The 27373-nt window shown below is 42.9% G+C and overlaps 1 protein-coding gene across 1 annotated transcript; it reads right to left on the reverse strand.

Annotated features, from left to right (window-relative positions):
- On the reverse strand, positions 1–26710 carry CMTM7 (CKLF like MARVEL transmembrane domain containing 7). The gene is made up of 5 exons (XM_056483503.1): positions 26452–26710; positions 7443–7616; positions 4541–4639; positions 3435–3516; positions 1–3078 (listed from the first exon to the last, which is right to left on the reverse strand). Exons 1-5 carry the CDS (start codon positions 26611–26613, stop codon positions 3065–3067), a joined length of 531 nt encoding a protein of 176 aa, XP_056339478.1. The 5' UTR covers positions 26614–26710; the 3' UTR covers positions 1–3064.
- Between the last annotated feature and the right edge of the window lie 663 nt (positions 26711–27373).

Raw genomic sequence — 27373 nt, forward strand, 5'->3', positions numbered from 1 at the left:
TGATTCTCCACATCACCCAAATAGCTAACAGAGTTTATTTCTAAAACAGCTGGAATCCCATATTTGACAAAGTTGCAGACAGATGGAGCTTTCAGAACCAGGTTGACACTGAAGGAAACTTAAAACACTTTTGCTGGCAGAGGTACAGCAGAGAGGTGTTGAATTCCCTGCCAGACGGAGCTGTCATTCAACAACCCCCCGGTGGAGCTGGTGAGAACAGAAAATCTGTGCTTTTCTTGGTAGACATGCTTCACAAGGAGGATCTGGGGAAAGCAAGGAAACTTTGGCAGCAGAGATGTCAGTCTTCCAGCCTGAGAGCATCCTGATTAGGAGCATCTGGTGGGTCTATGGACCCAGCACTGTGACAACAGCCAAAGCTGCAAGAATATTTTAGGCCTGTCAGTAGGCACAAAATCCAAAAGGGAACTGGTAACTTACATCTCTTGATCTGGTATAAGCAAGTGCACTTAGAGCAAAACATATTCTTTGGATGATCACAGAACATAGTTCAGAAGTTCTTTGGTTGTTAGACTGCATGAAATTCCCCTTGACTTTTTTTTTCCTCCATATGGTGACAAGTGACAGAGTGACATGAGAGGCTGAAAAAAAAAGCTAGTATAGTGCCAGGCGATGGGGGCATGGTTCCAGGAGAAAGTGGAAGCAGCCTTTTCTGCAGAGCCAGCTCAGGCTCCAGCCCCAGTCCTTAGCAGGTGCTTCTCCCCACTTCCACTGCAGCACTGAGGTCTCAGCTGCATTCACTCTGTATGCAGCAGAACACTGGCTTGCCACAGGATTGCCAAGTGGGCTTAAAGCTTGTGGGAAGGTTCCTACTGTCAGTCTGAGGTGATACCTCGGGAGGTAAAGGAGAAATAAAACAGTCTTTTTCTTGTAGGGGAACAGGAGAGATTGTATCCTTAAACATCTGTCATACCAGTCCAAATTAAACTCAGAGCGCTGGTTTCCAAAAACTGAAAAGCCAGTCTTGGCAGGAAGACTGGTGATCAAGCACCCTGTTGCAAAAAAATTAGACACACACTTATGTGTGTGTGTGAGTACCTTCTTCTGCAGGTATTTTCACTCAAAGTGCCCAGAAGGAAGTCCCTTGTCACATAAGGCCATTTGACTGGTCCTGTGCTGGCTATGCAAGGAAGGCTGAGCTGTCACTGATTCTGCTGACAATGGAGTCCCAGCTGAGAATGTTTGTTTTCTTAAGCCAGAGAGCCTTTGAGCCATGCTCAGCTCTGGTTGTTAAAAAGGAAAAAATGGCTCATTCCTGACTAAACACAAAACATAACATCTGAAGGTAGGGGGCAGAAGTTGAACATTGTAGAAAAATAAGAAATAGCCAGTATGAAATTAGTAACAATATACCTGCCTGTTATATGGTTTATTTGAATAAACCTCTGTACTAATGTTGAAGCACCTTATCTTGGAGTGAATGTATGTACCTTAATCCATTAAAAACAGAATTTTGTGCTTTCAGATTGTTTTCTGATCTGTATTGCTCTAAATAGGGCACTTTTGGAAAGGAATAGCAAAAAGAATCACAGAAACTGTGCACCATGAGGAGGGAGATTCTTACCTCTTCAAGTTATCTGCTCAGTTATTTTCATTTACTTACTCAAAAATTTTGACACTTTAGCAGTTGGCCAATTTTCTGTTGTCAGAGTTAAAAATAAATTCTAAGTAAAGATACATATATTAGGATGGAAAAAAAGGTGACAACAAATAGCAATATATGTTGACCTGCCATGAGGCACAAAAAATAATTTTCTGAGAGAACTATTAAATTACTTAGCAGTATTGATGCAGAATTTCAGACAAATAGAAAAATATATAGCAGGCCAGAAAATGCTTTTTTTCCAGACTGTTTTCCCTGGTAAACTGTATAAACCCAACTTCTGCTGCACCATCATGCAGTTATCTTGACAGAATAAACCAAGTCCTATTTCAAAGCTAGGCATGAAAGGAGAAGCACCATAGAGGAAGAGAGGCCCATGCTTCCTTTTTTCCTACAAAGAATTCCCAGCTCACCAGAGACAGATTGCAAAAGGAAAGACAAAGATGCCAAGGAGGCATTGTCTCAGCACTGAAGTTGCACAGAATTTCATGATGATACCAGGTTAGACAAAACTGAACTGTTCTGTCTGTCCAGGCTCTGGGCAGAGTCAGATTCCAGCTGAGGCAGAGGAAGTGACAAAACCACATGTAAGAGAGAGAAAGAAGCACATTGCTCCGTTCACAGTGGGCTTTTCATAAATGCTGTTAGATTACAAAGCAAATAATTTATAGCAAATGCATAGAAATTTTCTATATAAGTGGACTTACTATGAAAAGGAGAAACACAAAGATCCCACAAAATATTAAATGTATGTTCTTGGGTATGTATTTTCCTGTATTTGGCAAGGGAATTTTTAAAGAATAATCTTTGATTGCAAAAAATTCATGGAGAAAATCCCCGATTTCATTGTGTACTGTTGGGGCTAGGAGGAAGTGTTTGCAGTGATGTTTTCAAGTTGCAGTTCATGATTTTGATGCTGGCTGAGCTGATGTTAGAAAAAGTCCACAGTTCTGACAGAAAGAGGTAACAAAGGCTTGGGACAGCTTATCCAAGCACAAATTAGTTTGTAACTGTTCCTTTGTTAAACATATAATCCTTGGAAGTTAAGAATCAGGTAGGAATTTGCAGGATTTCCCTTATGTAAACAGATGGAGGAAATCAGAAGGAATTTTTCCATCCCTCTAAAAGGAGAACCAAATGACTGTCCAAATGAGTTTTCAATACACTTATTGCAAATAGCTGGAAATAGCCAGAGCCCAGCTTGAGAGACAGAAGTTGTCTTTCTCTGAAACAAGCAGGTTCTCCATTATAAACTTCTTTGGGTGGGGGAGCAAAAAAACTTTGGTTCACAACATTGTTTTGCATAGGCATTCAAGTAGATCTTCCAAAGGCTACCAGCTTGTCCAGGCTAGTAACAAAATACCCTCAGCTCTCTCCTCAGTAGTGGACGCTCCTCTTTGGAATCCTGTTTTGTAAGGCAGACGTCTTGCACAGGTGATGGAGTCACACAGATGCATCTTTGAGAAGGAACACAGTGTCACTTGTGTTGCCACAAACAAATTAATCCAATTTATTAAGCAACACACTGGAAACCTCTTGGTAAGGGGTGGGGGAGGGAGAAAAGAAAGAGTTGCTATGTTCACTATTTGCTAGAAGCAAGTTATTTTGCTCTTGTAGGTGTTTGCTAACAGCTGTCAGTAGCTGTGATAACACCTGTGATGACAGAAAATTGGGAATTATTGCTTTTTGAGTAATTTTGAGTCACAGCAACTAGGGCATTAATAAATCCTTCCAAGTAGACATAGCCCTGTGCCAGAAAATATAAATATTCATTTTGGGAGGCATTCTGGCAGTTACTAAGCACGATACTCACTTGTTGACTGTGTGATGCACGAAACCTTGTAGGATGACCACATGCTTATAACACAAAGTATTGTAGCCAGGAACCCGAAAGTCTGGATGAGAAAACAAACAAACCACAAATATTTATGGAGCATTAGATGACACACAGTCCATGCATGTATGGGCACTTTTGTATATTCAGCTACACACTTTATGGGATTAACAGACCAAAAAGAAGTGGTGTTTTTTACTCCATTCTGCCAAAAGACTAAAAAACCCCAAAGTTTCTCTAGTATAATAGCAGCTTATGTCTTGTCAAAACTGAAAGATAGATTGAAAGTCATACCCAAGGAGGGAGAAAAAGATGGACAGCAGCACGGAGTGTCAATTTCTAAACTACTCACTAGGATTCTGCAACAAAGAAAGACTGTTTCTAGCACCTCTGATCACTGTTGTTTTACTGCCCCATTCAAACAAGTCTTTCCCTGCTGTCTGCCAAATAAACAAGTCAGGTAGGTCTTCTAGTCTGTTTACACCATCAGGACTAAGTTTCTGAGAGTAATTCTTTATTCTGGACGAGTGGTATTTCAGGTCCTGCTGCTGTGAAAATACTGTCACCCACACTTGGAAGTCAAGCCTCTCTCTGTAAAGCTTTCCAGCCAAGAGAGGTGAGAGCACCTGCCAGAAGTCAGCTCAGAGCCCCAGTGGGTTTTAGCTCAGGAGAAATTAACTTGAACAGGGCTCTGTTCAGGAGCAGGAAGTGTTGAAAGCCAAACAGGGAGGTGAAATCCTTTAGGTATCTTCCAGCTGCTACAACAGTCTTTTGTCAAAAGTTAATTGTCTTAATTCTTCACCTAAACATAGTTCCTATGAGTTAAAGCAGAAGCCTTTGGTTTCAACTCTCTGGCAGGACAAATACCAATTTTAGTGGTGAGTCCAGCATCTGACAACAAAATATTTTTGTTGGCACTGTGTTACAGAGCATCCACTGAAATGAGCTAGAAGGTTGTTCACCCAACCAAGGCACAAGTAAGGCAAGTCAGTAAGAAAATAGAGGTACAAGTGAGAGATTTCCAATGCCCTACCTAATATATATTGCAATTTTTAAAGTGTCAAGCCTAATAAACACAGTCTTACCGCTCCAGCCACAAGTCCAGTTATATTGTAACTCTTGGCTGCTGCTACAATCGATCCAATGAGAAGCAGAATTGTACCAATTAAGTAATGAAGAAACTCCTGAAAAGACAAGCACAGCATGCATCAGAAGGGAACCTTATCTGGAAAGCATTTTGATATGTCTCAGAAAGAAAATAAGTTGGCAGAGATGACTCAAACCCTCAAACTCAGAGGACAAAACATAGTCAAAAAGAAAAAAAAAGGAAAAAAAAAGGAAAAAAAAGGAAAAAAAAAACAAAACCAAAAAAAACCCCCAAAAAACCAACAACAACAACAAAAAAAAAAAAAAAAAAAAAAAAAAGCAAAGCAAAACAAAGCAAAAAACCAAAAACCAAAACCCAAAACCCAGCAACTCACCTTGTGATGGATTTTATACCAAACCTCACTTTCTGTTGAAAAGAGAATAGTTTGGGTCTACTGATGTTACTGGAATAGGATTTACTTATTGAGTATGGATGCAGTCCTTTCAATTCAGCATGGTACATTATTTCATTGCTTCAAGTATGCACTTTGCTTAAGAGGTGTTCTGGAGGAAGGAAGGAGCCTTAAGGACATATTTCTCTAGCCTATATAAAATGGCATAAGTGGAGAACCAAATGCTCCTACTTCTGATAATCTAGAAAGTAAGCACTGGATCTACTATTGCATTAACTAAAAAATTTCATCAACTGAGACTTGAAACAACAGGGAAGGGAGGCAAGCCACAAAAAGTACAGCTGCAATAAGACATTATGCCATGGGGTTTTCTGAGAGAGGACCAAGGCACATTTGGACTCTTCTGTGGTGTGATGAGTATCAGTCCAGAAGTCAATTTTACCTTTTTCCAAGCAGGGGTATCTGTGGATTTTGAATCTTCACAAAGCGTGTGACAAGCAGAACGGGTGTTTGCACACTGAACATGGGTTGTTTCTTGTGCCTGGTGGGGTGGGGCAGGTGGATATCTGCTTCCTTTAGCTGCATTGCACTACCAGCACAAGCCAAGCAAATGCAAAGGAGAGGAGAGATTCTATCTCAAACCAGAAGACAGAATATAGTCCCAAAAGGAAATTGTCCAAGGAAAGCCCAGAAGATGAACAGCCTACTATACCAGGTTCACTCTGCTCAGGTGTCTAAAAGAGCTGAGGAGGATTTTTCCTGTAAAGTAGGCTCTGAGACCACAAGTTATTTTCCTAATTTATAAACTTGTTTCGAGTAATCAAAATCTCAACCCCTGCATTTGCCAGAATAAATTACATGGATAAGGAGGCTCCTCTGACTAGCCCATGACGCAGCAGGCAAATGGGACATGCCACTGCCTCCTTAGAGACATCAAACAAAGCAGTGCACACAGGCTACTACTTTAGAGGAATCCAAGGGATGGGCAAAGCTGCAGCAGTCATCAAAGGCCACATTAGGTGGAGAACCAACCCCTGGCAGGGCCTGAAGAGTGCCCCTCTGGAGAAATACTTCCAAGCTGGAAAAGCTGCCAGCAATGATCAACCTCTTGAACCACTTCAGCTTTACTGGCTGCAAATCACGCCCCTGATTGCAATGTAAAGATCCTGCCAGGAAACTCATCCAAATGTTAGCTGTAGTTTCCCAGACTCTTTCACATGTCTTCCTCTTCTGTTCTAAAGATACTTAAATGCGACTGAAAATGAGGTTGTTTGTTTTGTAACAGAGCAGCAATGTTCAAGTATCACATCCTATAAAGCTTTCTGAAGCTGAGCAGCCATAAACTTCATCACCTTAAACTCTGGAACACTGAGGAATAATTAAACAGACAAGAAAATGCCAAAAGCAGCCTATACAGAGGCAAAAATAGCACAGTCCTGTTACAGCAATGCACATCTTAAATGCTGCTCTGCAAAACTGTCTTTATTAGCTTACTTCATTCCTTTATTTCAATCCCTGCATCTGTATTATCTCTAGATATATAAGTACCTTTAGAAACAGATAGTGGTGGCTCACATTTGAAAAAAAAGGTCTAACCATATTCTTCAGCTAAAAAGAAAACTAAATTTTTCCCTCTGGTTATAAGTGGATGGATGGACAAACTCTAAATTACTTACATAGTTTCCATTAACCACCATCCAACCACTTCTTGGGTTTCAAAACTCCTCTCTATCTCTCCAGTTGGCTTTCCCCACTCCTTTGGTCCTTTGTCAGTGGAACTAACATATGTAAGGGAAGCATGTTCTTGTTAACATCCATCATCCCACACTAGGATGCAGAACTCTTCTGTTAGCTGACCTGAGCCAGAGCTACTGAGGAAGTTCTGGTCTCACATTTTTGTTGGTTCTCTGCTAGGATATGAGAGATGGATGTGTATGGGAAATGCAGGAATGAGGCAGGAACATCCTGCAGGATATCCCAGGAATGGCCAGGCTACAGCAGTCAGGCCAAGGTTCCTATTTTTTGCTATTGTTTAGATTATCCAAAACCATACCATAAAGAGGCACATCTGATTTAAATAGCACTCACAGACTTTATTTTGGGACAGGATGTAGCACATGAATTGTAATGCTAGGATTTGGTACTTTAGCAATCCCTGAGCTGCTATAAATGACCTGAGGTAGGACCCATCTGCTGAAGGCTTGATGATCAGTAGCTTCCTTTCGATTGTCTCTTAATAAAATGATTGCCTGCCACATAGTAAATCTTGATTTAAGTCTGTGTAAAGGAGGGCAGAACCAAATCCAAATCAGCTGGAAATGTTCCAGTTACAGAAGCTGCTGAACTGAACACAAGCAACAAAAGGATTTGCATACAAGGCAAAAAGGAATTGAGTGAAAGACAGCCTATTTTTGTGAGCCAGCACAAGGGAATGGACTGAGAAAGGGGAGACATCAATCCCCAGGAGAGGAGAGGAGCCCAGGCTTACCGCGAGTGGCCAGCTAACACAAGTCAGCTTCCTGTAGACTCTGAAAATGTGCATGATGTAGAAGAACAGAATCATGACCAAGTCGCACATGGTGACAATCTGAAAGAAGCTGTATGCACTGTAATCTGTCCATGGAGAATTATTTACACTGATGAATCCAATCAGCAATGAGATCTGGGAAAAAAAAAAAAAGGCACATTCAAGGTTTTCACTACAGTGCTCAGAGGGTCATGGAGATGATTTTAAGCACAACAAAATGGTATTTAGAAATAGAAGACAAATATCTAATGTAAATGGGATGGTCCTAACAAAATGGAGGACAAAGTAATAAGCATGATAATAAAGTTTTATAATTAGCTGATAAATCAGCTGAAGCAACCATTAGGACTGGGGAAAGGGGCAATGGCCAGAAGGAAAGCAGCAGTTTCAGACTGAAGAGCTCAACTTGAAGATGTCTCTATGTACAACAGAAGAGGCCACAAATAGAGAAATGGAACTGAATGGCTGGAGCTGCACCACTGACTGAAGTACCTGAACCCCAGAGACTTTCAGAAGGAGCTCACTGAAAGCTGTGACAATGGAGGTGTCCATTAACACATGCACCTTCACTTTCACTTAGTGACATTTCTAACATGCAAAATCAGAGGATCTGAGGTAACAGTTTTTCTCTTCCTTTTCTGACACCTACAGAGCAGAAGTATTAGCAGACTGTAAGGCAGTATCAGAGTAAATAATATAAACATTTGGAGGAACTGATTTAATTCGCCTCACCCCCAAAACCTTTATAAGTTAACACTGCACATAAAACTATAAAATATTATTTTACAACTTCTTCCAGCTGTAGGCCTGCAAAGGACAAAAGCGATTTCCTCTTTTTCTTTAATCTAAAGCCACTTGTTTATTTTACTAATCTTGCTGCTTCCACCAGCCTGGCTAACCTGGGTGATCAAAATAAACCTACAGAGAATATACTAAAATATTTTTTTATTACAGACTCAGTCAATGCATGCTTTCAGCCACTGTAATTTTTAGTTCATCCCAAGTCAGCCAGAAGCTGTAATGATTCACATTTTAAGTGTTTCTCCTAGACATTAAAAAACTATCTGAGGAAGCCAGCACTTCAAGACTGCACCATCCTTTCCTGCACACTCATCTTCCAAACTCCTAACCATCTGCATTCATTATCAGAATAATTTCCGTAAGATTAAAAGAGAAAAAAAATAAACAACCCAACGCCCAAACAACATAGCTTAGATTCTCCTTAAGTGTTAGCCAAGTTTCACCTGCTCAGCTAAGTGGACAGGCTAAATGTATGCATGTACAAGGGCAACCAAAAGGTCTGTGTGTAAAAACTTGCCACCTGTCACCTTCACCAAACTCCATCCAAAGAGCCACATCAATGTCTTGACAGTGAACCACCTCAAAACGGTGGCTTCAAAGGAAAAAAGTCAGTGCCTTGGATTCTTTCCCACACAAGTGGCTAAGCTGCTGCCAGACCTGGTCCAGCTCCATTACATTTACTCTGGCAGTCCAAGGAGCTGCTGTTAACCCTGTAAGTGATGCCCACGTCTCTGAATCCTAGTTAAGCAGAGTCATCTGACTTAGCCACTGAATAACCTGAACAATCAGAAGGACATCATTTACCCTATGGTTTAGGAAAACACTCTAAGTGATGCAAGACACAGTTATTATTTCCATAATTTAAAACTAAACTTAATGAAATTTTATTCTATAGGAAGACTCAACAACAAGTCACAGCAAGCACTGAGTCTTGCTCTTGGATAAAGGTGGGATAAGGACAACATTCTCTAACCACCAAAGGGCAGAAGAAGTTTCCCTTACTCAGGTGTCTTCACAATAATCAGTTCCCAGTTTCAATTAGACTGTAAAAATCAAGAAGGAAATGTTAATTCACAGAAATATTAAATCTGCCCACTGGCTCATTTCATGCATGAACAATTAACTTTAGAGGCTTTTTACATTGTACAAAGGATAAAGAAAACTGGACTCTTGAAGTACAACCACCATCCAAATAATAAAAAACACTGGGAAAAACCATTAGTTTAAGCTAGACCCAGTTCTTTCAATTTCATGGAAGCATAGCAGTATTTTTCTTTTCAGTTAAAAGGTACAAAAAATTGAGAAGCATAAAGAAGAATGTGAGTCATGCAAGGACAGAAAATACATCTGAGGTGTCACAATCCTCAGAAATAAGAAGATACATGGTACCAGTGAAGAATCTGCTCAACTCGCAACAGGGTAGAACCATGGATTTGAACAAACCTGCTTTCCATTCCAACAGTTCTTCATGACTAAAACAACTCCAAATCTAATTAAAGATTCTCCCTTCTTTGATTTTAAATGTGCCTCAGCACACAGACAGGAAGAAATCTACATGGCAGGAGATATTTCTTTCAAAGATTTACTTTCTTAGCATAAATCTTGCAACATGAGATTTACCTGCCATTTCTAAGGAGCATCCTCAGTTCATAGGCACATGATTCTGCTTCACAGGACAGGAGAAAAGGGGATCCTCTCAACAACTTTATATAAAGCTGTACCACATCTGCCACACTATACTGCCTGCAGGTGCAGTCAGAGTTTAAAACTTACCTGTTTTAAAAGAATGCTAACAAATACAGGTAAAAGAGCCACACAATACCACTTTTTCTTTGAAACTGACAAATATTGAAGTTCTGTGAAGTTCTTTCACCAGATACTGGTTTATCATGATATACAGGGTGATGACTGTACCCTTTCCCCCCCTGGGATTCTGGTTTCCAGAGAACTGAGTGATAAAGTGATAAATATGTAACTGTCTGGGATACAGTTGAACACCTATCTCAGAAGTCAGTTTGTGGCACAGAGAGAGAGATAAATGAATGGCAAAGCACTGAAGTGATCAAATGTTATGAGTGTTCTTTATGCATCTTTGCTCAGGGGAACAGGTTTATACACCCTGAAAATAAAAACTGGAGGCACAAAAGAATCCAGGGCACTGCTATTTCCATCTCAATATAGCATTTCACAGGTCAGAACAACACAGATGTAACCCATAGCCAGCAAGCCAGCGTGACCAGAAGTACAGGTCAAGTGATCAGTCTCAGAAGATTTCAGTGTGCTCCACAACATACATCTGGGCTCCAGACCTGCATTACAAAAAGGGGTGAGGGACACATGGCAGGGCACTATTATTTAAGTGCCTTCTGGTTTCTGAGAAGCAAAATAAAGATCAAATGCATTAGTCAACCCCGAGGAGGGATGTCTGGATTTAAATAAAGTTCCATATTTACTCTGTTTCATAGAAGCTGATCGGTTTAAACTAATCCGCTTCTTGACTCTCCTTTGGAAGAGATATTTGAAGTCATGAAGCACATTTAGGGACATTGATATATATAAGGAATTATCTTGCAGTCAAGTCAATGTGAGCTAAAGACAGTCAGCACTTAGCAGACAGAAAAGACATAACAGAGCCTGAAAGACTTTTACAGAACCTGCATTCTCTTCCCTACTTGGAGCTGAAGATGATATAACCACATCCTCTGCAATGTGATTGCAAAATGCTGCCTCTTGAATGGCACTGACACGCCTTCCCAAGCCTAAACCCCATTCTGATTTGAAGTTAATTCAGATCTAGCAAAAAAAAGACAAAAGACAATTAGTTCTTTCCTGATGTGGTCTTCTTCCTAGAGCAGCCCAGGAAGTTGTTGCCCACCGTCACCACAAAAGCACATTGGTGGCTCATGGTCAGTGTGCTGTCCCCCGAGATCCCAAAGTCTTCTCTGGAGAACTGCTTTCCAACCTCCAGCCCAGACTGGTGCAGGGACTTACCCTCAAAAATGTCTCAAATATGAGACTTGGCATTTCTCTGTGTTGAACTTGATGAGACTCCTCTCTGTCCAGACTGCCAAGATTTCTCAGTCCATGGCAGCGCAACCCCCTGGCTCATCACTCCTCCCAGGTTTTTCATCACCTACAAACTTTTCAAAGAAGTGCACTCTGCATCATCATCCAGGTCATTAATGAAGATGTGGAACAGTGCCAGCCCCAGTGTGGACCCCTGGGGTCACTACTAGTGACTGGCCTCCAACTGGACTTTGTACCTCTGATCACAACCCTCTGGGCTGGGTTGTTCAGTTTTAAATCCATCTCACTGCCCTCTTATTTAATCCATACCCTGGAAGCTTGTCTGTGAGGATGTTATAGGAGATTAAAACCTTACCAAGATCAAGGTAAACCACATCCATCACTCTTCCCTTGTCCACCAAGCTAGTCACCTCATTACAGAAAGCAGTAAGGCTGGTCATTTCCCCTTTGTAAATCCATGTTGACTACTCCTGATCACCTTCTTGTCCTTCATGTGTTTGGAAATGCTTTCTAAGAGGATTTTCTTCATCATCTTCCAAGGGACTGAGGTGAAGCTGTCAAACCTGTAATTCCCTGGATCTTCCATAGATATTACATCAATCTGTTCAGAATGGCACTCTTCCCTTTTGTACCTCTCGAGCTAGAGAAGATAGAGAAGGACTGGACAAGAGCCTCCTCCCCTGTGCTGTAACATGCTTCTGGAAGTGTTCCCTGGAAATGCTGTTTCTTTTTAAAAAACAGCTGGTTTTCTCCTTGTTTTTTCTTGTGCCTGACAAAGAATGAGCATCTAAAATCCACTGGTCATTATTACACTCAGTAAAAAACAAGGAAAATATGTACCAAGTCTTCAAGGAAATGAATCTTCCACTGCAGGAAAATTCAACACCTTAACAAAAAGAAAGGAATCATGCCTTTGTATTAAGAAGCAATTATATATAGGAGGAAGACACAACTTCCAATTACCCCTAAGATAAATGCATACTGGAGAAAAGGCCCATGGCATTAGATGCTGTTGTACTCCTGATTTCAGATGGTTTGAATTCCACCTCTAACTCCCCGTGCCCACTCTTGGGTGGCTGTAGTCCTGCAAATGCAAAAATTAGGTTACAGAGGAAGCTTGGCTCCAAACACCCTGTCCACACGGGAGTGGGCTGAGCATGGTGCTGAGACCCAGAGCCAGCCAGCCAGACAACCCTCAGCCTCTCTGCTGGCTGGGCCCTCCTGTGGCTTCCAGTCCCACCAGTCACAGAGGCCACCAGTAAAAGTGCCCAAGAGCTGCCTGCCCCTCAGGACCAATGGGCTGGGCTCTCCTGCACTCACACACATGCTGGAGTGCACCAGCACAGATGGAAAAGCCCAGGCCAAGCCAGCAAGTTCAAAGAAGCCTGATAGAGCCTCTCCAAGAAGCTCTCTAATAGAGCTTTACCCTCCCAGAAAGGGGCAGGCAGGAGTGCATGCCCACCAGCCCAGAGATTACACATACAATTTTCTTCATTTGTGCCCTGGGGGTAACAAAGGACTTGTTTTGCTCTGCATGTACCTACAAGGCAGCTGGCACCACAAAGCATTTTCTGCAAGTGTGGTAGAAGATTGTAGTTTATCTGACCACAGAACAATTTTATAACCCAGGAATCATTGTGTGCAAGTGCTTTGTATGATCTTTTTCTACTGTCCTGCTATAATGGATGTCATAAATAAAGCTCTGGCTTTATTGCCAATACCTAATTCTTCTATAACGTTTGGAGAGAACTAAATTTTCCACAGACACAGCTACCTGCACAAACATAAATCCTGCATGATCTCCAATACTGATAAGAACCTACTCTTAAAGGAAAGCCTAATGTTCTGAGGATGAGAGACCCATTTCCACAGGCAAACACTGACACAACAAGGGAGGAATTGCAAGTCACTGACTTTTGAATCCTGACCCCAGTTTTGTAACCCTATTTCTGTCTGAACTTCAGTAAGTCATGTATTTCACCACTTCAGCTCCTCCTGTCACAAATGAGGACTAATAAAGACTGCACAAGCATTGTGCTAAAGTTTTGCACCTTCAAAACACTTCAGACAGGCAGAATAAAGGCAAAAATTGAGGACTACTAATAAATGTTTAAGGCAAGATGACTTATTTCCTTTACAGAGTGAGTGAAAATGCTCACTAAAAATACCCCAGCAAAGAAACAAAAAAAGACAAGATCCCCCAAAAACCATACCAAAATACCCATATCCTTTTCCTCCCTGCTCCCCTCTAGCCCAAATGGGTAATCAACAGATCACAGATGTGCAGGTGTGCAAATCATCCAGAGAGGAAGCCACACCACAAGCAAAAGGAGGAAAAGGTTCACTGTCTGAGAGTTGCTTTGAGTTGCTACCTCAGCACACAAGATAAACAAAAATTAGAGTCCTAGCTCACTGTAAAATGGAAATTAGTATTTATTTCCTGTCTGTCATTTATTTACTTATAACCAACTGTGAGCAGTGATTCAAAAAGCACACCATGCACAGGACATTGCAAATAAATAAATAAATAAATAGTTTTCTAATCTTTAATGCTAGGGCTACTTTACTAACTCATCCTCTTGACCATCCCTGACTGTTCAGTACTGCACATTTTCAGTCACCCTTGTGCAGCAATAGCCTCAGTCACTAGTCTGCCAGTGACTGTGGAGCACAGGTTACCCAATCCCACTTTCCCTGTGCAAGCCTCTGCACAGTGGTGGTGTTCTGATGTGGGTGTGACACAAGCTGCCTTCACACAAGCTGGGCTTTCTGTGGTTCAAATGTGTTGATAACACATCAGTGTTTCAGCTCACACAGTAAGAAGGCTTTCTGCCTCCCCTCTCCCTCCCTCATCCCAAAGCAGGCTCACAAGTAGGAAAGACATTGGCAATGACAGCAGGCTCCAGCTGAGCAATGGGATTTTCCAGCCCATATGATGTCATGTTCAGTGATAAAAGCTCAAAATGAGGAGGTTTAAGGAGGATATTTTAGGTTATGGCATTTCTCTTCCCAAGCAACCATTACATATAGACTCACAGACTCACAGGATGTTTTGGGCTGGAAGAGACCTTAAAGACCATCTATTCCCAGCCTCCTGTCATGGGCAGAGACACCTTCAACTAGACCACCTATCCAGCCTGGCCTTGAATGGAGTAGTGGAAGAATGTACAGCTTTGCTTGTGTGTGCAGCTTTTGCTTTCCTTACAAAACTGTCATTACCTTGATCCATGGGTCTTTTTGCCTTCCTCCTATTTTCTCCCCATCCTGCAGGAGAGTGAGAGGCTGGCTGGGTGTTTGGCTGCTGGCTGGGCTTAACTCACTGCATGGATTTCTGGATTTCTAGCTGCTGTGGTAGTACAAAGAACAATATTAAAACACTTCATTGCAGAAAGACATGGACTATGGTTTTTACAAATCCCAAGATGATGTACTGGATTGCCAGGCTAAAACTGCTATCTTACCATGTAACTTTAAGCTCTGGATAATAATTTTCTTTGTGTATATAGAAATAAAATGTGAAATGCCAACCTAACTGCAGGAGGAAAGATAACATTAATAAGAAGAAAAATTGCCTCAAGGTGCCCAGTTACAGAGAAACACTATAACTCTTATCTCAAAGTTTTACCATAATACCGTGACATACACTTCCTCATGTATAATCCATCCAGCTCTGTGTTATCTTTTCATTTAATTACTTTGCCATTACTTTTGCAATGGACAACCACATCCTTGTGTTTCTCAGAGTACTTTTTCTTGACTTTCTCCCTCTACTATATCCTCCCATAAGAAGAGACAACTTTTTGTCTCCAGTGTTTACTTTTTTTTTTCCTGCTCCTTATTCCTCTTTCCTCTTCTTTCCCTTCATTACACTCCATATTTCTTCTCCTTTTGTATCTCTCTTTCTCTCCCATCCAAATTTCCCTCTGTATATGACAATGACAATGCACCCCAATTCCCTCTTTTAATGTTTCCTAACTATCTTGCCCACTCTCTTGCATTAGGGCATGTATTGAAATTAGCTAACCAAAAATTAGCACCATTCAGGGGAAAAATGTCAGGGGACAGGACTCAGCATAGTGCTACACCTGTAGCACCTGCACAAACACTGTAGGCAGCTCTGGCTCACCAGTTTTCTGTTGGTAATACTTGAAGGTGCTTTTCTTTTACATCCATTGTACTTGCTGGAGGACTGATGAATCTTTTTACTGCTTTAATGTCCCTCCTCCTGAATCTGAAAAGAGGAGGACTCTGAGAACTGCTCATAAAATTGATAAAACCTTTTTGATTTCCATTATCTTAAAACTTACCCAAGTTTTAATGCCAGCAATTGTACAGAAACTGTGTCTGCAAATTTGGAGCAAGGGATAGCACTGACTCTCACACAGTTTCATCACTTTTTAAAAAAATATATAATAAGAACTAAATGCTTTTTGTATTTGAATGAGAAAAAAGTCAAAGTTTCCAGCTTGTGACACCAGCCAAGATAGTAAATGGAATTTTCCATCCCTATGAGAGCCAATCAGGATAACTGTGCCCTGGAGAAATGTCACTGACTACAGCTGTACATTTCCAAATGTTACACCTCAACACCATGAAACAACACCAATGTATTATTAAGTACATATTTCTGGATGGAGTAAAATAATTTTCAACAGCTTCCCAAATCAGAAAGATGAGCAAAGCACAGACCAAGGTTACTACTGCAGTTCATGCAAGACTGGCTTAGCTAATTTAAGCAGCAATGTTGACTGCTGCTGTAGTCGAGATTTCCTTCTTCCAGGGCAGTGTTGGAATTGTGAGCTGTAAAGCCCTACTAGAAAAAGAAGATAAAAGGCACAGTCCATTTGAAACTTCATTAATGACAGATGAAATCAGCTGCCTGCAAGTGCATGGTTCTGTGAAGCAGTCAGTCTTTGGTTGCACAATCACCTCTCAGCCCCTGCGTCTGGGCAGATTTCCTTCTTGTCTGGCTGCTTTGCTAAAATAAGGAGGCTGCCTGGCCTCTGATAAGTCACTTCCCTTGTGTACCACCATCCACAGGCTATTTATTGAAGATAAAAATGGTGTGAGGGTGAGAAAAAGCAAAATAATCTTATTCAGACCCTCTACAACACAGATAAGAGGACAATCCTAAGGACAAGCAAGTGGTGTTCTATATCTATTAATAAGAAGTTATCTATCTGCTCAGGCCCAGGCCTCAGGGGAAGAAAAGGGTGTGGGGTAATCCCAGAACCAGCATATGAAGGACATTATTAAAGAGCCCTTGTTGCAGGGTGTTAGCCATGATCATTAAAAAGGCAATTCTTTGTAATGACTGGCTGCAATTAAGTCCTGCCTGCCACTGATCACAGTGCATGCAGGACTTCAATCCTGCCCCTGCCAGCTGAACTAGCTCCCTGCCTCAACCCCACAGCTGCCTGCACACACTGAAAGGCACCACAAAATCCTGCATGTTATTTACTGAAACCTGAGCACTTCAGTTACATGGCAAACAATATGCTATATTCTCATCAGGCAGTGACTTAGTGAGAAAAAGAAACGCTTGTTACCCACAACAACCTCATAATTTTATTTCTTCTTCTCTCCAATTTGTTTAAAAATCAACTTAGATTTAAAACATTCCAACTGTGAAAGCACTGTCACTAAGTTTTTTCAATCTACGTAAAAGCTGCACACATGACTCTCAAAGTATTGCAGCAACTGAGTAACATTGCACAGCTGGCATAATGCAAGCTACAAACAATTCCCCAAACACATCAAATCCACTGCAAAACACTACTAACAGCACAGCTGATTGCTAGCATGTCTGCAAAAGGATAGGAACAGAATTTTTAATACAGCAAATGCCCTAGCAAGGTTCCAACTCTGGGAAACACAGCTGCTTTCCTTCTAACTTTCAAAGAGGTGCCACCTGCAACAACTGAAAATACTACTGTGGACAAAGCCAGGAGAACCCTGTAGTTTGTAGTTTGTTTTTTTATTAATAAGGAATTAATTCACTGAGCAGGCAACAGCCCTCATGTAATAGCTAGCTGAGACCACTCCAGTGGTCTCTCCCACCAAGTAATAATCCCCAAATTATGGATGAGCCTGCTCTTTCAGGTAAGAGCAAAGACACACCCTTTGCATAAGTGTGTTATTTTTCTGTAGATGCAAAGATACAACCAGTCAGCTCTCTGCCTTCCCCCCAGTTGTGGTGCTTGCTGGGAACCTGTGTCACGCACAGATGAGCCCATTTAGAAGAATACTACCTTACTGCTGAAAAAAACCACATATGCATGTGGCTCCTGCTGTAGTTTGCCCCACTGCAGAAGATCATCTACCTTGCATAGTAGGGAGAATCTCTAAATCACATCTCAAAAGACTACAGGAAGTAAAAAACATTGTAAAAGACTTGAATCTCCAGACTCTGCTAGGAGAGACTGCAGTATCTGGTGGAAGCAACCAAAAATGAGGGCATAGTATAACCAAATCTCTCCAGATTCAAAAACAGCACAGCAAGCTGTGATTGATACTTCTCTCTCCTGCAAGCCAAGTTCTTCCAACATCTAGATCCTCCTGGAGAGCCACGTCAACCATTCTCTCCATCTGGTAAACCTGAAAGTCAGACAGAATGACAGGAGAAGACAGCCCACAGGGTGAGTAGGTTTGTGTAAATGGAGAACAACAGCAGGAGACTGCCCACCTCACCTGCCATATATTCTACCAGTTGGCTGGGAAGATAAACTGCTTGCAGGAACCAGGCACCTCTGAACCATTCTTGGATATATTGCTTGGCTTGTTTGGATTGCTTGCCTACTAAAAAGCAGTGAAGTCTATATTGCCAGTGATACACAATACAGAAAGAGCTTAATCCATTCTTGTAAGCTATCGAGCTCTTGTAGATAAATTTCATGGCTGTCTAAAAATGGATCCACCAACCATGCATGGCAATACCACCTACAGAGAAGGAGCCCACGTTGGCTGGCCAACCAGGCCTGGTTCAGACTGGCTGGCTGATAGAAGCCCAGGGTACATTGTGTATATTTACAGATAGCAAAGTTTCACACATCTAGCAGCACAGAGACAGTTAAAACTAAGATAGGAACATACAACACAAAAACCAGTACCCCAGGGCAACGATCATTCTAGTTAAGCTATCAATTTAGATGCATGAAAAAATAAAAAGCAATCTGATCTTGCTGGAAGTTGTTGCTGAGATCAAGGGACACCATGTGAACTGCTCAGTGATGTCTCATGCCTCTGCCTGCCAATCCTCAGCAAGCAATCTGCTCATCTCCCACCCCTACAGATGCTGCTCACAACACAACCCCTTCTCAGTGTCTGAGGCATTTAGTGCTTGACTGATTCAGATCTTCAGTTGACACCTGCCAGATCTCTCCCTGCCTCAGAGATCACCACACTGACATCTGGCAGCAGCAAAGACAGCAGTTAAGATGTTCTTATCTATCATCTCCAGCAAGGGCTTTGTTAAGCCATGGAAAGGAGCCTTGAGCAAGGTCTCCTTGAATAAGAGGAGGACTCATTTATATCACTAAAATCCATGTTGTTAGCTGTGATGGCATGTTGTGATTTTCACCAGGAAAACACAGGTGAGAGTTCCTGAAAACATCATGACAATCTCCAGATGAACTGGCACCATCACAGCCTGGCTGCTGGATCAGGGTGGGTCTCTGCACACCAGAGAACAGCCTTTTCTAAGTGTGAATACTCGATGCTTAGCAAGATGCCAGAGAAGTGAAGGGCAGATGAAAGAGGGAGGAAAATGAGAATGGATGAGATTCCCCCGTGGCACGGTGGCAGCTGACAGCTTTTAGTGACTGCCTGGAGACTGACAGGCCTCTCCAACAGGCTGGGACAGCACTCCTGTGTCTGTTCCGAGCTTGGATAGTCAAGCAATTGCCAAAAGGCTCAACAAACCAGCAGGTGAGAAGCAGCAAGTGGGGACTGTGCTTCTACCAAACAAAGAAAAGAGCTCTTGCAGAGCATGATTACAGACTGCAGCAAAATAGGCCAAGTCAGTCTGCAGTTCTGCAGCTGCTGATGGCCATCTCACGTTAACAGCATACTTCTTGCCCAGCTGTCAACACTTGTGTCTTGAACTCATTAGTGGTACTCCTAAAAAAAAAAAAAAAAAAGAAACAACACAACAAATTGCCAAAAATATTGTAAGAAAACTCCCCCTGAAGCAGCTTCTCAATTCTGTCATCATCAGACTCCCATTTTCCTTAAGGGAAGCTGTGAGCAGAAGAGGAAGCCCTAAGCACTGCAGCTGCTGCTATTGTTGCAGGCACAGCAGCCAAGTTTGTTTTGGCTTTGAAAGCTGCAGACACCTAGCCTTGACCAGCCAGGCACATCTGTCCTTGCCATTACATTCATCAAATAACCATCAGCACAGTGCAGGGATTTGTTTCAGCCACAATGACCCCTTCAAGAATCTCAGTTACGCAAAGAAGAGGAAGCTCACAGGTGGGTGAAGGGAAATCACAGCAGCTCCAGAGTCTGAACTCTATGTACAGAAAACAGCAATTTCTGGCTGCTGTATACTTTACATATCACCACAAAATATGAGGACAAAGCCACAGCACATATGACGTGACAATAGCACAAAGGGGACAGCTCAGCCACAGGGGTGAGTGAATACCTCACAGGGACTCCCCAGGGAGGGGAGCGGAGGAAACACTTACTCATAGAAGGAAACACTGTCTGACTCTGGGGGACAATACCCCAGAAATGCACAGCAGGTACCAGAGCCTCAGGGACAGGTGTGCCTCTCTCTCTGATGGCTTCTAATGGATCACAGTGAGACACAACAAATTGTTCCACCCCTACCGTCCTGGAACCCAGTGAAGGATGCTTGGCAAGATGCTCTTTGCCATGTATGAGCTCTGACCAGATGGGGACTGAACCTGTAAACAAGGGATCCACTGGTTTCTGATACTCTGTGGCAGGAGAGGTGCATGTTCCAAGGGACACCATCCCCAAACAAAGTGAGGACAGGGAACACACTGCTCTTGCACATCCTAAAAGGAAGTCACAGAGCAGTAAGTATCCATGCTTTTCACCACATCTTATTATCCACAGACACCATGTGATCTGACTAAGGTTTTTAAACAGCACCTTAAAATTTAACTTCCCATAAAACAAATGTGCCAGGAAACCACTGCCAATACTTCACTCTGCTCCTTCAGGCATACTAAGCACATCTCAGGTGACGTGGTAAATTTCTATGCTTCATTTCCCTTTTTTTTTTTGTTATTTCAGAAAATCTATTTGTTGACCCCTGTTCAATCACCTCTACAGAAAGGATCACCTCTACATACACAGAGATTGCTAGTGAATGTATTGCAACAAATCCTAGTGGATGCACCAAATGAGCGATGAAAGATGGCTTTTTTTTTTTTTTTTCAGCTTTTAGAAAGCCTCTTTTAATAAGTAACAAATAGAACATTTACTGACACATTCAGACAGAGATATCCTAGTGTTTAATAATGACTGTAATTGCCTTTCTACAAAATGTACTGGAGTTGAATTTTTTAGCCTTCTAGAGCAGTTTTGACATCAGAAAAAATACAAGTTTCTTTTTCTTTCCTGAAAGAGGTAGAAAGAAATGAAAACAGATGGTACAAAACCTTTCCCTGCCCAAGAGAAAAAGCAAAAGGACTACATTCTCAGCTTGTGGCTTGAAACACATGGAACCACTTCAAGCTTATGTATTTCCTGTCCTTCCGTGCCAGACACTTGTTCTTGCCCACAGCAGCCTCTGTGGCTGCACTGTTCCCTAAAAACACTTATAGAAAAAGAAAACCAGAGAGCTGAAGTAAAGGTCCATTAGTTCCCTGGTACTGTGTAACCTGGTGGACATCTGCACCACTGAGGCTGAGAACAGCTGCATGGAGACAAGACTGAAGAGAAAAATTCCTTAAAATGGTGTTGCTTGTGAAATTTCACCTCATCAAGTAAAAGTGTGTCAGCCTACCAGCAAGCACTCCTTGGTTAACATGCAGAGAACACAGTGTTTGCTTCCAGCTCTTGTGCAAACATCTGGACAGAAGAAATGGCCACCCAGAGCAGTGGCATGGAAAAAACACCACTAGCTGAGGCAGCCAGCTTTGGTGTTCTCAGAAGGTATGAAATAACAGGACCTCCCAGTCCTACTGGGCTTAATTACTAAGCTTGGACGTTCCTTACTCGAGTGCTCCAGCTTACTTTGGAGCCATCTAAGACTCAGATAATTTTTTTCTTTCTCTTTGTTCAGCATGCCCAGTAAAGTCCTTTTGCTGCAGCTTCCAGCAGAACAACAAAAATAATGAGCAGCTACAACAGCTCTGGCCTTGGCCTCAGAAAGGGCGTCTCATTGCTTAGCCAGTGGTTTATCTTGCCCATTTTTGGGGTGATTTTCCTCAATTCCCCCAGAAAGCACAGTCTATACAGGACTCACAGACAGGCTTACAATTTCAGCACCTCTGCACGTCACCAGAATGCCTCTCTTTTGATTGAGGCTAAATTTTACCACAGAGGCAAAATCATGTCACTGACACACTACTGCACAGAATTAGATGTTTTACTTCAATCACCTCCATGGAGAGAAAGATGTTTCAGTCTCGAGATCAAGTTAAAAGATTGAGAAGCTCTCAAATAATTCCAAGCAGCACTTGTTTTGGTGATTTTTTTTTTCTTGCATCAATGATTTTGATTAGGAATTGTTTTCCTGCACTAACAGATTTTTCTTTCTTTTCATATTTTAGCTTCTTCTGAATATGGCTCCCCAGTAAATTTGTCTGATACAATACAGCACATTGAGAAATTTAACTTGGCTCCAGCAACCTAACTACCATTCTCCAGCCTTCAGTGTTAAATGAATGAATATTCTCTTGAATATTATTATGCAACTCTATGTTAATATACAAATAACCCAGAGAGGTTTCAGCACACTTCAAAGCTGCTCAGAATTACAGACTGTCTTGTTGGCCATTCACTTGTCAAGTATGTCATTGCTTTTGTCAAGGCATACTTTGGAAATTAAATAGATACTCTGCAGAAAAGCTTTAGCTATTGCCTTAGCATTTTTAACAACCTAAAATGACATTGTTAAGTCAATTTTATTGAGTTTATCCTTTTTTAAAATTACAATTGCTTGCAAATCTTTTCTTCAGCCTTGAGAAGGTAATTTTGATTTTTTTATTTTCTGTCTTGTGAAACTAATGGCTCATATTGAACTAATAGAATCAGCACTGGTTTTAGCTTAAAACACCCTGTGTTCTGAGGCTGTGCTTACTCTGACAGATCTGTAACAGAAACAGTGGTGTCATTGTGGGAACAATGGCCTTCAGTCTGAACTGTGACCAAAGTTAGCTTGGCCCAACCTGGGGGAGGTGAAACCGAGGCAAAGAAGGCCATGGGTCACTCTGCACCTCTCTGGAAAAAGGAGTGGTCTGAGACCAGACTGAGGAGCCTGAAAGACCTGCACAAGCCTGTGCTGTGCCTTGATGGCTCTCCTGCATGGGAGCTCTCAGCTCTTCTTTTCTCTCCTCAGTCTGTGTGGTCACACTCCTACAAAGCTCTGCACCTGGCACTTTGGACAGGTGACACAATCACTCTCACCCAGTGCCTAAGAGAGGGGACACCTACACAGGTTCCCTGTCTAACATGGGCTGTGCTGAAAGCAGGACCTCGTCCAACACAGCATCAGTGGCATCCTCCAGACTTCAGCTGTAAAAATATACAAAGCACACAAGGGCTCCAGGACAAATTCAGTGGAAGCAGACTTGTTTCAATCTATCAACGCTGGCACTTGAGTCACCCTGGTGACAATACAAATGCACATTCACACCACTGAACTTAATGGCAGAGAATGCCTCAAAAAACTCCCAAGAATCCATCCACTGAGAACTTGCCAAGCTGAGCCACAGAGGTTCCCACAAAGGCTTACAATAAAACAAGCCAGCAGCAGCATGGGCACAAAGCAAATGTGCCTCAACCAAACCAGCACAGCTCATGCTGAAGAGTGCCATCTGTGTCAATTTTGGCAAGCTGGCTAAAATTCAAATCATTCAAGTCAGCTTCTCTGGTCTAAGTGTATTGTGCACAGTGATACACCCCCACTCACACATTTACTTGGTACATTGCTGCTACAGAACCAAGGTGGCCACAGCAAGATCCTACATGTATCCCTAAGAGATCTTGGCAAAACAGCAAATACCAAGAAAAAGAGAAGGAAATAAAAGGAAAAGCAAAAGCTGTGTTAACAACATCAAGTTAAACAAGCTAGAGTAAGCTAGATGTTGAAATACTTTTTAACTTCCTGTTAAAATTGAAATGTCAGTTCAGATTGGATTTTGAAAAGAGCCCCATCTAAGGTTAGTGACAGTCACACATGAAAAATAGTCTTACTGCCACACAAAATACACAAGTCTGCATAACTATGTTTTCTCCTCCATTTTATTTTCAACATATTTATAGACTATTCCCTAGGTCATGAAGTCAATGCATAAATTACAAGGTCTTTTCAAAGCCATAATCATTCTGCAAGGTTAGAGAAATCCTCTAATAAAAAACGTAAAGGAATTTGTGTAGGCTTACTGGCAAGAAACATTTTCTTCCTCTTAATTTCATTCTATGCCAGACACCACAGCACCAGGAATTTCAAGAGAAAGCACTGGTAACACCCAAAATTAGCAACAATTCAGGTTGCACAATCTCTTCAATATTCCTGAGTGTCAGTCCTTCTGCCTTTCAGCAGAAGAACTTTTAACATTATCTTCTATGTTGTTATCTATTAGATTTATGTCACTCACATATACATACAATCATTGTGGTTTTTTAGCTTGCAAGCACAGCAAACAGCCCTAAACATTACAGTAAATGATGAAATGTTTTTCTTCCTCTCTATCACATCCTCTACTTCTTGGTAAAGGGGACTGAGGAAGAAAGAGAAAAAAACTCGTACCGTTTCCTCTTCACAACCACAACCACTCAGAGGCCCAGTATATAATTTAGTGATACCTATCTAACCCAAATGACCTTGCCTTTGCCCTTTGCCAGCATAAGAGTTCTCTTTTCAGTAAGACTACAGCCACCAGCTACATCAACACTAGTACAGGAATGTCTACAGATTCAGCATAAAGAAATCTTTACCAAAAGAAGTTACTGCTAACATTTTGTAGTAGGAGAACTGAACGCTCACACAAATGGACCTGTGGATATGAATATTGTCTGAGAAGAGATAAAAGAGAATTGTAAAAATATTTAGGTCTCTCTATTTTATTTTGTGCAGGAATAAATCTAGAATTAATGTATCATGGTTATTTCTACATGCTACAGCACAAACATGTGGTCTTCTTATGGAATTGTTGAAGAAGGTGTTTGTGATATGTGATACTGCAAGAAGTTCATTTGCCCAAAGTTCCTTGAATACCTGAGGTAACTCCTACTGATATGTACAGGCAAGATGAAAAGCAGAAAAAATTATACGAAGGTGAAGCTGAAAGAGTGCAAAGGAAAAATAATTTTGATTATTTTAACTTCTATTAAAGTCACCACAGAAAGCTTAAAGTCACCATTTGCTTAAATGTGGATGATTTTTAGATTGAACAGCATTGATAAAATATGACTTTATGCAAAGTATGTGAAGCATTACATAAAATTAGATAGATTTACATCCAGCACATGAAAATATGTAAAGCATGTAAAGAATGCACTCAATACATGAAACTCACATTACAGCACAAATAACCATGCTGTGGTAGCTTTAGGAGTCACACCTCAGAGCTGTAGAAGCACCACAGCAGGATGGAGGGCAGAGAGGATTAGTTATTTCTAGTCCATAAAAGGAACTGCTCTTTCCACAGTGGTGAAAGCCAACAGACTTTCATCTCATCAGCAGAGCACAAGCCTACTGTTTTTGGGCTACAGGTTCAGCTGCAATGTAGACACATGCTCACTTGTCTCCTGCAAATATTCCACTCTATGGTTTGGGAACAACCCAAGCCAGAAGAAGGCAGCAGACAACTCTGAGTTCCTACTGCACAGAATTCATCATGAGGGACAGCTCCGAGGTCTCAAGAGCACAGGGCAGATGCTCAGTGGGTGGAGGCAGCCATGACCAGTCATGGTCAACTTCATCTCTTGCTACTGAGGGTCATTTCTAAGGGCAGCTGACAGCTAATAACAAACTGGCAGAAACTGGGCAGCTTTCAAAGAGAAACTCGAGGATTTCATACTATTATTCAGTAACTTAGAATATAATGAATCCTAACTTCAAATGTCAGTTTAGAAATCTGGGTGCTAATAACCTACACAACTTTTAACAAATGACTGGACAAATACAGGCAGAGGGAAAAAAAGGCACTGGGAGCTCAGAAAAGATGAAGGCAACAACTCCAGGATAAAATGCTGTCAAGGCACAAGTTTTTGCAGGATGAAAACGTGTGGAGGTATCTGTACACTATGTCTTTCATGCTCTTTCCTGGGCACTATCACTGCCACTACTGTAATTAAGCTGACAAATCACTCCACAGATAATTACGGGCCATAAAAATGAGAAAGAGCTTATCCATCTGCTAATCTTCTGCACATCTGCATGGAGCTGAATTTCATGCGCTGACTTAAGGCATCAGTTCAAATTTTGGCAGCGTTCCACCAGCGACTGCTTCTGAATTTCAGCCACACATCTCCCACATCCCTCCCTGTGTCACTGGGTCACCGCTGGAGGTCTCTGACAGGCAGGGCACGGAGCCTCAGCGGCGGTGCCCACCTGGACCAGATCGCTGTGGGCACTGGCACCCGGCCCCTCTGTCTCCTAAAAACTTACCCACGCTACGGAACGATGCGCTATCGCATCACGGTGTTAATGGCAAAAAGTTAACACTGCTACTTTGGGCCCGTCCACGTCCGTCTGGTCAGAAGCGCCCACCGCTGCTTTAGGAAGAGGCAAAGGCAGCTCCGACAGACGGCGGAGGAACGTGGGCTTTCCGTCCTGCTGGGCGCTGCGAGAGCTGAGGGGCCGAGTCGCACGGAGCCGCGGCCCCAGCGCCGCCCGACGGCGCTCCCGGAGCGCCCGGCAGGGATGAGCGCGATTCCCGCGGGCTCCGAGGGCCCGGCGGGAGCCCCGGCAGCGCCCCCCGCCCCGCTCGCCCCTTACCATCTGGGCCACCTTCAGCATGCCGGCGCAGGAGCGGAAATAGCCGCCGTCCATGAGCTCCGCGTCCGAGCCCGCCGAGGAGGAGGCGACGGTGACGGGCGGCGGGGCGGCGGGGCCCCCGCTGCTCACCCCGGTGCGGATCACTCGCGCCCCGTGCGACATGGCTGCGTCCGCGCTGCCCTCGGCCGGCACCGGGAGCGGGACGGGATGGGACGGGATGGGATGGGATGGGACGGGGCGGGGCGGCGGCAGCGCCCCGGGGCCGGCGGGGCCGGGCGGAGCGCGGCGCTTCCCCGCCCCGGCCCCGGGAGCGCGGCGGAGCCGCGGGGGTTTCCCCGCCGCGGGGGGGACGCGCCGCACCCAGGCGGGAGCGGGTCCGGGACAGCCGGGAGCGGGACGCCCGCCCTGCGCGGCTGGGTTACACGGACACAGGCCGGAGGGAGGCTTTCCAGCCGGGAGGGAGCTCTCAGCCTGGCGGGGACAGTGACAAACCCCGCAGCGCAGCCGAGTTTGTCGGCGGCGCGCCGGGAGGGGACCGACTGCGGTGCTTTGCTGTGGAGGTAGAGCTGCAAACAGCCTCTCTCACACACGGCACTCATCCTTGCCAAAACCCTCCCCCGCCGATCCTCTGGTTCTCGATAGTTTTTATCATAAAAGATAAAAACTATTTGCGTTACATGGGCAGCAACAGGCAAAACTGTAATGACTGTCCAGATGTCTCAGGCCCAGTGTTTGAATTAAATCATACAGCCATACTAACGAAACGCAGCAAAGGAAGCTAATATGTTTCCTGAGGTTTAAAAATAACTTGTTCTGCTTTCTGACAAGTGAGGTAACAGTGGGACTCTGAGCTGGGCATATGCCACTCTTGTACTCATTGGAGTAGTAACCCCATCCCCTGCTGCTTCGTTCTGCAGCTACA

Source organism: Oenanthe melanoleuca, chromosome 2 (assembly GCF_029582105.1).
Source record: "Oenanthe melanoleuca isolate GR-GAL-2019-014 chromosome 2, OMel1.0, whole genome shotgun sequence".
NCBI classification, from domain to species: Eukaryota; Metazoa; Chordata; class Aves; order Passeriformes; family Muscicapidae; genus Oenanthe; species Oenanthe melanoleuca.